Here is a 13977-nt window from a genome sequence, read left to right on the forward strand (position 1 = left end):
TATTCAGGGTTCTCTTCTCAATAATAATCAATATAACTGCATATCAACATGCCAATAGTCACAACCTCTCAAAGGCAAACATGGAACCACATAACATCCAATAATCACAATATCACATATATCCAACATGAGCCCAATAATCAGCAACAAGGCATATCCATCTTGCTGAATCCATAAATAACATAAATACCATCTCTGATCAAATAAACCAATCTAGAAAATATCACAAAAGTCTCAGGAAACCCGAAGACAACCTTTGGACCGGTAAAAATCAAAACAAAAAACAAAAATTGATTCAAAACATCAAATATGGTAGGCTAGCAGATTCATATACTATCTCAGCGCATTTGTAGAAAAGAACAACGTCTTTACTTACTAGTTTAGCTCATATGGGCAACATTTCAATGCATATATTAACCAGAATCACACATTTAAGCAACAAAGTAGCGCATATAGAAAGAACTGTACCGCATTTATCATATCACATAGCACATACAAAATGTAAACTAGCACATATGTGCCACAGATTAGCGTATTACATAAATAGTTTAGCGCATATGATATAAACAATAGCGCATCCAGCATAAGGTCAGGTGCATATAAAACAGAGGGCTAAAAGTCTCAGACAACGAAAAATAAAATTAATGAATAAGGTATAAATTGATACAAATCTAATTACGACATCAAATATAAGATTACAGGATGATAATCAACCCAAAACAAAGTCATAATACAAATTAGAGGTTCAAGTAGACAGATCAAAGAATAATCAACCAAATCAAATATGAGACTCCCAACTTGGCACAATACTCGTAATAATACAAAACCTCCCATACACTTAAAATCTCCAAATAACACATTCTAGGCATCACCAAATGAAATACAAAATACAGAGATAAACTGAGCAAACCATTCCTTCTCGGCAATGGAAAATAAGAATATCTAAAAGATAAATAAATACATTATACGAAACTCACGGCAGTGTGTTTCTGGGAAGACTCCAAAACTCTAATTTATAAAACTATAGCAAAAATAATAATTCCCATAGACATATTTAATCACACAACAAATCCAATTTCTTTCACAAGCATTGAGAAGACAAGCTTTTCGAATTAAAATGCAAGAAAGGCTAAAGATCCTCCAACTTAGAATATAGAAGTTATGGAAAGCAAATTTGTTGCAGAGAATCACAGCCAAGCCCAAAACCTTAATCCACCAACGAAATTGCAACCTCAAGCAAATCGAAGCCAAGCTCCAAAAACTAAATCAAGTCACAAAAATTATTCATCAAAACAATAGTATTCAAAAAAATTCTCTAGCCAATCCACCCCTGAAAATCTCAAATCTTCAAATAAATAAAAGTTAACTATAAACTACGCAACCTTCCCAACCAGTCAAAATAATTCAAAATATAATAATTTCTACCAACCACCTCGAAAATCAATACAAAGATAATATAAAATAATATTATCTCAATTCCTAAATCTCGCAACCAATATAAAAGAGAGTAAGTAAGATAAGTGATAAATAAATAAATGGGTAAAAGATTAAACAATAATAAATAATAAATAAAATAGAAAGAGCTAATAAATAAAATAAATAAATCAAAATCCCAATAAATGTTAAACCACAAAAATAATATAAATACAAAAATAAATAATTAAATAATATTATCTCACAACACAACTCCCAAAAAGGCCAATCATAACAAAGGGTAAGTAAATAAACAATAACAAATAAATAACCAATTAAATAGATAAGCCAACAATAAATAAATAAACAATAAACAAATAATTAAATGTATGGATACATATAAATGTTTCAACCAATATAATTTAAGCTCAATACCATTAATATCTCCCACATACATACTTAAATAAATAAATAATCTTTCATGCATGATTATAAATGCCAAGTATTATGATCCACAAAATAATATTAATAAATAATAACCCTCGATAATTAAATTACACAATAATATCTAGATATTAATGTCATCCACTAATTTAATTTAATATTTAATAAACTATATGAATCAATTAATTATTAATTAATAAATAATCACAACTTCCACAAGGCAACCCGTCATAGGGTTGAACAACATACCACACGACACCTATAAGACGACTCAAGCAAAAACACTAAACTGACAAGGTATCAACTTAAGCCTAGAGTGTGTAGAAGGAACTCATGTCACCTCCAATCAACTTACCATTGGGATAAAGACACACGTAGACCTATGAGATCGGGTGGAGTTGATGTCTAGTACCTGCAAACATGTCACCACCAAAATACACACAACAACATATGTATATAGTATATAAAATAAAATAATTAGACAAGTGAAAGATAATTGCGATGTTATATCATGCTCGTATCGAGTGGCATGACATCGTCCCTATCATGAATACAATTGTAAGACAATCACATCATCATCTCATCCAATGTAATCATGAAGTGGTTTTAGCACTAACAAGAAGTCATCATTACCATAAGCAACATAAATCGCACATTTATAATAAGTGCATATAGATCACTAAATATAAGTCCATCCATCATAATAATCTAGGATGTATCATCATCCTCATAAATCATAATGTATCATTTGTCAATATGAAACGTCTAAGATAAATCATCATAAGAAATAAACATGAACCTCATGTCCTAAGTAGTGAAATAACCATGAAGCTAATCATTCACCTATCTTCAATAATCAAACTGGAGCATAGAGTCAATATAGTCAGTGTAATGAATCCACCATTGTCAATGAGATTATCAATATTAAGAATGAAACAAGAGACATCATAAACATGAACTAATCTAAAAGTGTGTATCGTATCCTCTCATAAAGGATGAAGCAGGGAGGGGCACTACAAAACTACTAAAGGTATCTAAATACAACTAAGGAAAATGGAGATTTTGACTACAGAAATGAAATGAGTAAATGATAGAGATCATTCGGTCCAAATCTAAGTGTCTACGCCAAGGATGCTAGTGTGGCGCACAAACGTCTACATGGCACATTGTAGTCTCATTCCGACCATGACAAAGAACTCGAACAATGTGAAAACCCAACTCTATATTTTGGCCAATTTGTAAAACCCAAAAGTTAGAAATGTGACAACAAATAATAGATAAGAGATATAAATAAAAGAATAAAATAAAAATAAATATTTAACTGAATAAATGAGAAAAATAAAATGAATAACTATAATAAAAACTCCACGTGTTTCAATGCATCCAATAAACCTGCACACAAGCAAAAGAGGAAAAATGTTTGTGGTTGTTTGGGGACTTGCCTCAGTCAAATCCTTGTTTTAGTGTTTCCACCTTCACAACAACCAGATAGATAGATAGATGAAAATGTAAATAGAAACGATAAATGATTTCATAGATAAGGGATCTAATAAATCCAAAGATTCTCAAAGACATAAGATAGATAGGAAGATTATACTAGATAGGATTGAGAAAGCTAAGAGAGCTATGGATATTGTTGTGAGAGATTGAGGTTGATGTAGCAAATTAGAGACTATTGTAGCAAGAAAGAGAGAGCAAGCGAAAGTTGTGAAAGTTGTGAAAGTTGAGAGAACCAAAGAGATTTCTTCAGAGAACCAAGAGAGATTGCTAGAATGAAAGAAATAGATTTCAAAGAGAGAATAGGAGGGAAAGAAAGAGTCATCAAGCCGTTTTGGAAGATTCCAAGTCATTTCCATCGATTTGGGTAGGTGAAAAGTGTCAAAATGCTTAGAACCAAAATTTGAATGTTAAGATGTCATAGAACATTTACGTGGCACGTGAACATCTCCATAGTGCGCTAGTGTCTAGACAAATCACGCTAAAAAATGACAGGTGGCAAGACAAATACGCGCTTAATGAAAAACTGAAGCTAAAAGGTAGTTGGTGGAATGGTGTCCTAAGCATCCTAAGAGGGAAAAAGCTAATACAAAGGCTGAAATGAGCCTACTTTGATGCTAGGGGAACTACACTAAAGAGGATACAAAAGTGTATGTGAAATTGCAAAGGGGTATACAATTTTTTACTCTACAATGTGTTCTAAATCTAAATTTTCACTAAATTTAAGGAATTTAAGGCCTTAGTTGAGAAGCAATTCGATTATAAGATAAAAGTGTTGATATCTACCAATGGGGGTGAATATTGTTCTTGAGAATTCGATGTGTTCTATAAGCATGCAGACATTATTTGTTAGAATACTACTACTTATACCCCTTGGAAAAATGGGGTGGCAAAAATAATGAATCAAACCTTAATGGAAAGAGATAGGATCATGTTAATTGGTTATAAACTTGATAGATGCTTTTGGAAAAAAAAAAACTGTTGGTACTGCTTATTATTTAATTAATAGATCTCCTTGTTCGACTCTTATCAATAAAACTCCTTATGAAGTGTGGATAGGTAGAAACCTTTTGGTTTTGCATTTAAGGGCCTTTGATTATGAGGATTTTGCATTTAAGTGACTTGGGTAGTTGAAGGTCCACTAGTGGCTACGTATTTACTTTGTTTAGAGGATAAGTGATTTGGATGAGTAAGAGGCAGCCCAATGTTGCTTTGTCCACCATTTAAGAAAAGTATATGGCTCGTACACATGTTTCTAAGGAGGTAGTATGGTTACAAAGACTTGGTATTGGCATTAGTTTTGATTGTAAGACTGTGAGGATTGGATGTGACAGTCAAAGTGTTATTTGTTTGACCAAGAAACCCATGTATCATGCACATAATAAGCATGTTGATGTTCATTATCACTTTGTGTGAGAAATGTTTGAGAATGGTAAGGTCTTGATAGAGAATGTTACCACTTTGAAGAATGTTGTAGATGCTCTTACAAGGCTAGTGACCACAATAAAGTTCTCTTAGTGCACAAAGGCCATGGGCTTTGATCACTGTACTTAATTTTATTATTTTCATGTATCTTTTAGATGTAATTGCAATGTATAATAAGTGGGATAAAGATAGGATAATGTTGATAACCTTATAAGGCACTGAGACTAGGGGGGTTAATTAGTGCAAGCAAAAACAATATGAGTCTTATCACCAACTTAAACAACTTAAAACTTATCAACCATAAGAGGAATATCACCACATAAGCTAATGCCTAATAAAACAAATTCCACATAACACAAGAGATTATATGTGGAAACCCAAAAGGGAAAAACCACGGTGGGAGTTAATACCCACAAGATTCACTATCTGCAAAATAGAAATCTTGATCGGTTAAGGTCGTGCAAATATGCCCTGTTAGGAGCAGACCCGATTGGGAGTCACCTGGTTAAGGGATTTAAATGATAAGGCCTGTTAGGAGCTATGACCTGTTAGGGTCAACCTCACAAGAGGATTTAACACTCTGATATAGAGTTACCCTGTTAGGGGATTTACAAGTTAAGGCATGTTAGGACCTACTCGATTAGGTGATTTTACTACTACAAACTGTTAGGGAAACAACAATTCAAATGATCTTCATGTAACACCTATGTGTCTGATAAGATCCGCTTCAGATCCTCAAAACATCAATAACACATCCATACAGAGCTTCACAAAACACCGCACAATCAACTTTGTCTAATTTGCCTTCGATCTCACACACATACACATTCATACACATACATACTGGATACCTCATCACACTTTTTATAAACATCAATTTTAGTCGGCTACAACCTTGGAACAATTTCCTAGGTTCAATGAATCTAGTCAAAATAACTTTGCACACCGAACTTATGTCGGCCACTGACATAACAAATCAAAACTTGTGTCGTTTTACCAATTTAATTGACTATATCACTATTGGTTAAGTGTTCATCAAAATGTCTACTATGTACATCAAATCTCGCTTGTCCAGTTGAATCTGCCAATGCGGTTATGAACATAGCTCCAAATACCTGTCTCCATCATCGTTGTAAAACCACATCATTCAACTCTTCATGAATCATCTGTATTGGTTGTCGAAAGGCAACTATGTTCATAGTTTACTGGTTGAGATCCTAATTACCAGTTCTCTGCTAAACTGACTTCTGTACCGGTTAGACCTTACCGGTTGGCTTCAAAGACTTAGATGACCACAAAAACATTGTTGCCATCAATGACAACACAAGACATAGTCATCAAACATGAATCTCAATCTCTTCATCACATTCACCAATCAATCATTTACTGGTTGCAAATCACCAACAGTCTTTACCAGTTCAGTCAAATGCCAACAAAGGTGACCTTCCAAATCATATGGCATTTATGTGTCTCCACGTTCCTTAGAAAGTGTTCCCTAGAGCATGAGAGAAAAATAGTAAATATTTGTACTTCATGGCAATTTGTAATTGTATTTTCAAAATGCGATAGTGTGACAGTGATAAGGATAAGTCAAAATGCATAAAATTCACTATTTTAGGCATCCATATTAGGATATGAAGAGTCATGCTTTTGGTGCCAATATTGGAACATGAAAGGATGTCCATTAGATGATCCAAAGAGTCACCAGGGAGTTACAGAGAATCCGAGAAGATAAAGATTTGAGTGTCTATAGGCGAGTGTGTATATTTCATTGCTGTCCACTTTCCAAAGATTGAGTTTTTGCAAGTGGTTTTTTGCCTCTTGTTTCAGGTTACCACTGTAGTTTTCCTCCCTCAATTTGCTATAAATTGGAGCCATGGCATAATAATTGTGTATGAGTTATTTGCAAGTATCCAAGTGTTGTTGGGTTTGATTGGAGAAATGAAGTGAAGTGTATTATTATTATTATTATTATTATTAATAACAAACTTGCCCCTTTCTTTGGTGGATTTTTTTCCAGAAAGAATTTCTCCATGTAAATTTAGTGTCTCATTTGATTACTTTTTATTTTTATTTTTATAAAAGGTGTGCATTACACCTCTAAATATATTAAGTCTATTACATCGGAGAATAGAATGGAGAACTTTGTGCAAAGGCATGAGTAGATAAAAACAAAACATCAGCATTGTCCATATCCACATTACAGAACATAAGGTATTTATGTGAAGACTAGAGTTTAAGGAGCATTTGCAAAACATAGTGGCTCCTACGAAAACAAAATACATATACTTTTAAAAAAACAGAAGTGCGTAGATCGGTAATATGGAGCTTTAAACAAAACAAAGAAGCTTCCAAGATTACAAATACCTAATATTGAGCATTACAGAAGTTAAACACTAAAATTTCCATTGTCTAAGGATGTAGAAGAAACAATAACAATATCATTGTCTATCTTCTCATGCGATGGGGAAGTGATAATTGTGTTGTTCTCTTTGTTGTTTTGATTTGCAAGAGGGATTGGGCACTATCAACAAAGGGACTTTGAATAGGAGGATGAGGCACCAACCCATCATTGGAGTCATGGTTGCTATCTACCAAGGAGGAAGAGGTTGCCAATTTGAAGTCACCTGATTGATGGGAATTCACATTACAATCTATGCCAAAAGCACATGCACCTTGGGGACCAAATTGGAGCAGGGTGATTTATCAACAACTCCAAAGCATAAAACATTCATTCAATTTCTTATTTTTTATTTGTTCCTAGGATGTGAAGATGGGCATATAGTGAAGAAAGAATGACCAACTTATTTTATTTACCAAAGCTCTTAGCAATTCCATATGAACACATCCCAATACACTAGAGGCATCCACATGTGTAGGTGAGAAAAGCCCTCTTGGGGGTAAATGCTCTTAGAAGAATCCTAAAGTTCTAGGTACTGAACAAGCTGATCATTATTATAAACATTATGCCAAATAATTTAATTATTAAAGTTAAATAATTTAGTAAATTTAAATTAATTAAATTAAAATATATATTATTTTTCATTTAATTGATTACATATTGCCATAGGATGCTACTAGCATATATATCTTTCGAAGTCTATATAAAGTGCTTTGAGAGAGATTATTTCTTCTCAGGGCAACTATTTGTTCCTCTTTTCCTATGTGTTAGTATATAAAAATAAATGTTATGCTCTAACATATTTAAAAGTAAATGTTGAAGGTTCCTTTACTTAGGTATTAGCAAAATCATGGCGCAATTGATATTTTCATTGTGTTTGGTAAGTGGCGGTTGCAATTGTGAGGCTTGAATGCCCATGAGGCCTAACGTCTTGTCTATAAGCATGGGTCCATATCACCTCTGTCTATGAGATTGTTGCCCCCATGAGGCCTAGAGTCTACTCTTGTCTATAAGTGTAGGTCTATCTCACCTATATCTATGTTGTCCCCCATGAGGCCTAGAGTCTACTCATGTCTATGAGTGTGGGTCCATCTCACTTCTTTCTCCTCCAAGACAAATGAAAATCCATTGCCAAAAGGTCTATATATAGATAAGTAGATTAGATAATGTAATCCAAAGTAGAGCTATTCTAAAATTTGGTGTAAAAGATTACACTAACAAATGAGAGATACCGCAAGACCATGACCCCACTACCCTTCCTCCAAAAGATTATTACCTTGAATTCTTCTTGTTAAGATTATGATGAGAATTTCCATTATTTCTAATTTGATTTCCATGGTGTTGATTGTTATCCAATGATTTGCAATCGGAAGTCGTGAGAGATTTTTATTTCTTGGTTGCTAGTGAATGAGTTTAAGATAGATGTTCGATTTCTGGGTTAATCTCTTCTTTGATCATATACATTTGATCAAAGAATCATTTTTCGCAACTTTGGGGCACCTATTATCAATATATCTAAAGGAGATGTTCAAACTTACCTGGTATAGAATAGACTACCATTGGAAAAAAGGTTGAGCGAATTTACTTATAAACATAAATAACTGCAGTTATTTATTGTTTACAACAATTTTTTTTATCAATAAATGTGCATGATTCTATTGATTATAAAATATACAAATATTCACAAAAAGAAGTAGAACGACATGGAATAACTCCCCAAAGTCACACGGACAATAACAATAACAGCCACTATTTATTGTTTATAACAATTTTGAAAAACAAACAGTTTTGACTTCTAAGCTATTAACAATGTTATCAATTCATCATGTCAACTGATATAAAATCATTAAATCATTTTTGGAATGATCTATTGAGAAAATATCAGTTCATATGAACCATGCATTATGTCTTGGACCTTTTATGGCTGATATTCTGGACCTTTTAAACCTTTTGAGCATCTATCACAAGTTTTACTCACCTCATTAGTTAGAGCATAGTAAAATATTACAGAGACAATCAGAAAGTCATGAAGTTTTGGGGGAAAAGAAGTAGAAAAGCCTTCAGTAACCATGTGCTACATATACTTCGAGCAAAGGTTTAACTGTTTTTACATTGCAATTGTACACATACAGTAGTTTTCTCATGCAATACAGTTAGAATATTCAATAAGAACAAAGCCAAAGCAGAGGAAATTAATAAGATTGAAAATTGGTGATCTTCAAGTTGGTGAGGACATTGTTGTGTACAGGATCAGCCAAATGGTCTAAGAGGTTCTGGAATGGCCCAACTCCAGTAACAAGACCCTGGATGAAGTAACCCACGATGGCTAACATTGCAAGCCTTCCATTCTTTACTTCCTTAAGCTTCAACTCTTTCATGGCCTTCTCATCCTTTCCAAGTCCCAATGGATTGAACAGAGGGCCCCCAGGGTATGCAGGATTGCCTGAACCACCTAAGAACTTCTCCAATCCCAAGAAATATTGCTTCGACATTGACCCTGGCTTGTTGTAGTCTTGTAATCTTCTGTGCTCTGCAAATCCCATCAGAGCCATCTCTAGTACAAATAGTGTGTAAGGATCAGCCCAGTAGTTGTAAGTTCCAGCAGGAGGAATGACACCGGTACTGAACCAGGGAAGTGCTGTCTCTTGTGGAATTAGGCCCATCTTGCCCAAAATCTCAGGGGCAATGGCTCCAACTGCACCCAACATGGCATATCTCCCATTGATGATCTCTCCATAAACAAGCCAACTTGGTTCTATAAAGCCTCCAGGGCCTTCGGGGTCCATCAAGCCCAATGGATCAAATCCATAGTCACCAGGAAGGCTGAAATGATCCAGAGATCATCCATGAAACTTGAAAGAAAATCAGCATGTACCTTCTAATTAAGACCAATCTAAATAACCAAATTGAGAAAAAGGCTTGAGCATGTAAAGCAGATCCTAATCTTGAGTAACTCTTGAATTTTCACCCTTTTGGTAATAGGACAATGTATGATAAGAATTTGTTACAGATGGACAGAGCAAAATGCAAAAAAAATTCTTAGATACGAACTCTTTACAGAAAGCACTGTACCATAGCAAAACATTTTCACAACTAGTATGCACAAATTCACTTCTTTTTTTCAGAATCTTCCAAAATATTCAGCAAAAGAAATTTTCATGGAGATGCTGAAATATGTCATTTTCAGATGGAGAAACAATAGAAATTTTGTATTCAACCAAGTTCAAAGACTACAACTCGTCTATACTCGGAGAAGCAGCTGATTTGCAAGCAAGCAGCAAGAATATTCAGGGTTGAAGCGGCTCACTATGTTTGACATTGGTTTATGATAGGCCATTTCTCCATTTTTATGGACTTTTATTGAATTGTTATTTGAATAGAAGTTGAATGATTTCAACCAAATAGAAATATAATTCTAGGGAAATTCATAGAGTTTTATAAGAGTGTCCTTACACTAATCAGACTTAGCCCGTCAGACAAACATGATGAACAACAAAAACATAATGGACAGCATTAATTTAAAATGCAGGCTATGCCAGCAAAAGGTCCAAGGTATGCAACATTAAACAGCTGGTTCCAAAGAACATGTAAGACTAATCTTCCGTCTCAACTCAGCTGTAACAAGTTTGATCTGATAAGTACACTATTGTTTGATACTAGGCTTTCATGAATCCAAATGCAATGGTCTCCTTACATATAGAAAGATTATATATCCCAACAATAATGGTCTCCTTACATATAGAAAGATTATAGACCCCAACAATAATGGTATGACCTTAGCTTGACCTAGAACAGTATCCAGGAAAGCAAATCACCCTTAAAGTATCAAAACTGAGAATTAAATATGGAAAGAAACAGGACTCGGAATATCACCTGCCATCCAAGTAGGAAAGACTCTGCCTTGACGCAAACCAAAGCTGCCTGTCGCCTTGCTGTATTGAATACGAGAAAACTTTCAATCAAATTTAATACTACAGACATCCAATGCAAGCCTACAATAGAATTTTTGTATTAGCAAAACTAGTTGCATCTATCAATGTCTATCATGCAAACATATACATGAAACCATCGTTAAAAAGAAATTTTGAAACCAATAAAACCACAACCTTCATAGCAGAGTAACTTCTGTGCAATTTGAAGAGTTAGGCAATGGAGGTTTATATATGAACTTCAAAACTAAGAAAACAAATTAAGACGTAATGGATGCTAAGTGTATTATTTATTTTCATGAGGGATGGGTTTTTGTGAACTATTATTCATGAAACATGAGTCAATGAATTTGACTCAAAAACTACACAATTGAATCCTGATAACAATATCATAACAATTGTGAATTCAAATTCACTCCCATAATTCAAACATGGTGGACAACTGTTTTAATATGCAAAGAAATTCAACTATGCACTGGGTCCATGCACATAATACATATTGAGGTTGCCCAATACAAGATACTGCAATAAAAACATTAAAAAGGGATATGTGCATGTACTATAATGGGAAACTGAAGAGGCCAGCTACAAGGTGAGGGTTCCATCTTTATTGAGTTGTGCTGTAGAGACAAACCAAGTATAATTCAACTCTCAGACACCATGAACATCAGTTCTTCAGTTGCTCTTTTATTCTCAAGCAGTGGTGCTTGAGAAACAAAATAGTCTGCAGAAGAAAAAGAAAAGGAAAAAGAAGTATTCAAAAATTTGCTACCAAGCCTATAGACCAAATTCATGATATTTATTTTGATGGAAACATGTCAGTATATATAGATGTCGGCATCTCTGTCTTTATATAGTGGATTACAATGAGTTGAGTAAGCATACATCTAAACTACAAGCCTCCTTCAGCTAAGCAGCCATGTGCAGAGGGATCCAGTCTGTCAAATTCATTCAAGGGTCGAACCTCGTCCGAACACACCTCTGGGAGTTTGAACCTTGATGATTTTGTCAATTAAGGGAAAAAAGCATAGCGCATGTTGGACAACAGAACTCTAAAGTTTTCTTTCAATCACAGACCAGATTATTAATGTAATTTTATTTATTTATTATTAAGGGGTAAAATCCATAGTCCTCCTTGCATAACAGATACATCATGCTGCCCCGTGAAGATAATACTAAAACCACTGCGAAGATAAATACAGACAGATCTTTTTTCTCACTATATATATATATAGTTATACATAATGTAAGCATTGAAAGTACATTTTTTCTTTTCTGGCATTCATAATATAGCTGTTCAGAAAATGGTTTTCTGTGGCTATGAACTAATTCAAAAAATATAATTCTAGAAGATGGGTGTATACTATTTTAGTATTACCATCCTTTCAGATCCAATTATTCAAATTATGAACTGTTTCACTCAGTTCAGATATACAAAATGAAACATATATAACAATATGAAAATGAGCATATATAAGTAGTATATGTGGGTATTCAAACTAGATGTGCTTTTCAAAACACTCTATGAAGATTACTGAGCTCAATTAATGGTACAAACCCTGACTGGTTTATTTATATACCAATCTTATGGGTATATTTCCTGAGTGAATATATACACAAGAAATTTGTGTGGATGTGTGTGTGTATATACACAGAGAAGTGGGCATACAGTGAAACTTGTACCCACCTTGACTGGTTTGTCTGATGCAGCCCTGACGACAAAGGAAGCTCTCTTGGATGATGTAGAGTGGGGTTTAACCAAAGCTTTCCCTCCCAACAGCAGCTGTTTCCTGCCAAGCTCCCCTGCACCAGACAGTGATGAAGAAACCAAGGCCTTTGCTGCAATTCCAGCCATTTTAGCCCAAGTTTATTTTAGCAGAAGTGAGTGGTGCCCAATACACTAAATGAGTAATATTCTGATGAATGTAGAGGGTGGAAGCAATCCAGTTCAGGCCATTGCAATTATATGGATTTACTCCATCTGGATGGATAGAATTATAACAGCCAATAGAATGGCGGCAGAGAAAATACAGAGAGAGATAATTGGATAGGGAGTTTGAGGTTCTAGTTTGGATCTGGGGTCCAGATAGATCATTGTTGGCCACATATTGCTATAGGCCTTTCTTTGGAAATTTTAAAAAATCGTGGATTCAGGTCATGATCCATTTGTTTTTTCATTGGTTTTCTTGGCTTCCTTTTCTATGGTGTGTGATCCATGGGTAATTAATTTATAAATTCTTCAATCTAAAATGGATAAAAATATATAAACAGTTAAATATATAAATAAACTTTTCTTAAGCTTATTTCAGGCTAATTTAATAAGCATAAATTAACTTAGACTAGTAATCAATCTAGTTGTGAGGTAATGAGAGGTAATGAGTATAAAAAAAAATGGGAATAGCAAATGATAAATTAAAAAAGTAAATGTGAAAGGTAAGGTATTCAATTTTAAGTATGAAGATGGTATTCAATTATTCTAGACGTTAAATTCTTGAATGGGTCAAGATTAAACATGAAGCTTAATAATTTTTACTTTACGTCAAAAGTAGAACAATCGGTCTACACTATGGAAGGTCAAGTTTGCGAGCTCAAGTCTTCTCCATGTATCCACATCTATCCTAAAATCCTTGGAAATGATCTAGCTCTATATGTACTTCTACTTCAAGATTCACTAATTTTGCCATTTACTTCGCTATCTAGATTGGTAGAATTTACAAATATCTTTGAAGGATTGTTAGAATCTCTAGGTTCACATTCTCCTAGATCGACCCTAAAATATGATAGATTGTATGGTCATGCCAAGGATTGAAAACAACAAGCTTCAAGCATGCAAATGCTATAGAATGATTATGTAGATTTATATTCCTT

General features: G+C 34.1%; 1 protein-coding gene across 1 annotated transcript; it reads right to left on the reverse strand.

Moving 5' to 3' along the window:
* Positions 1 to 9229: 9229 nt before the first annotated feature.
* LOC131071972 (photosystem I chlorophyll a/b-binding protein 3-1, chloroplastic) lies at positions 9230 to 13118 on the reverse strand. The gene is made up of 3 exons (XM_058007965.1): positions 12797 to 13118; positions 11054 to 11112; positions 9230 to 10003 (listed from the first exon to the last, which is right to left on the reverse strand). Exons 1-3 carry the CDS (start codon positions 12962 to 12964, stop codon positions 9373 to 9375), a joined length of 858 nt encoding a protein of 285 aa, XP_057863948.1. The 5' UTR covers positions 12965 to 13118; the 3' UTR covers positions 9230 to 9372.
* Between the last annotated feature and the right edge of the window lie 859 nt (positions 13119 to 13977).

The sequence above is a fragment of the Cryptomeria japonica genome, chromosome 1 (genome assembly GCF_030272615.1).
Source record: "Cryptomeria japonica chromosome 1, Sugi_1.0, whole genome shotgun sequence".
In the NCBI taxonomy this organism is placed as follows: Eukaryota; Viridiplantae; Streptophyta; class Pinopsida; order Cupressales; family Cupressaceae; genus Cryptomeria; species Cryptomeria japonica.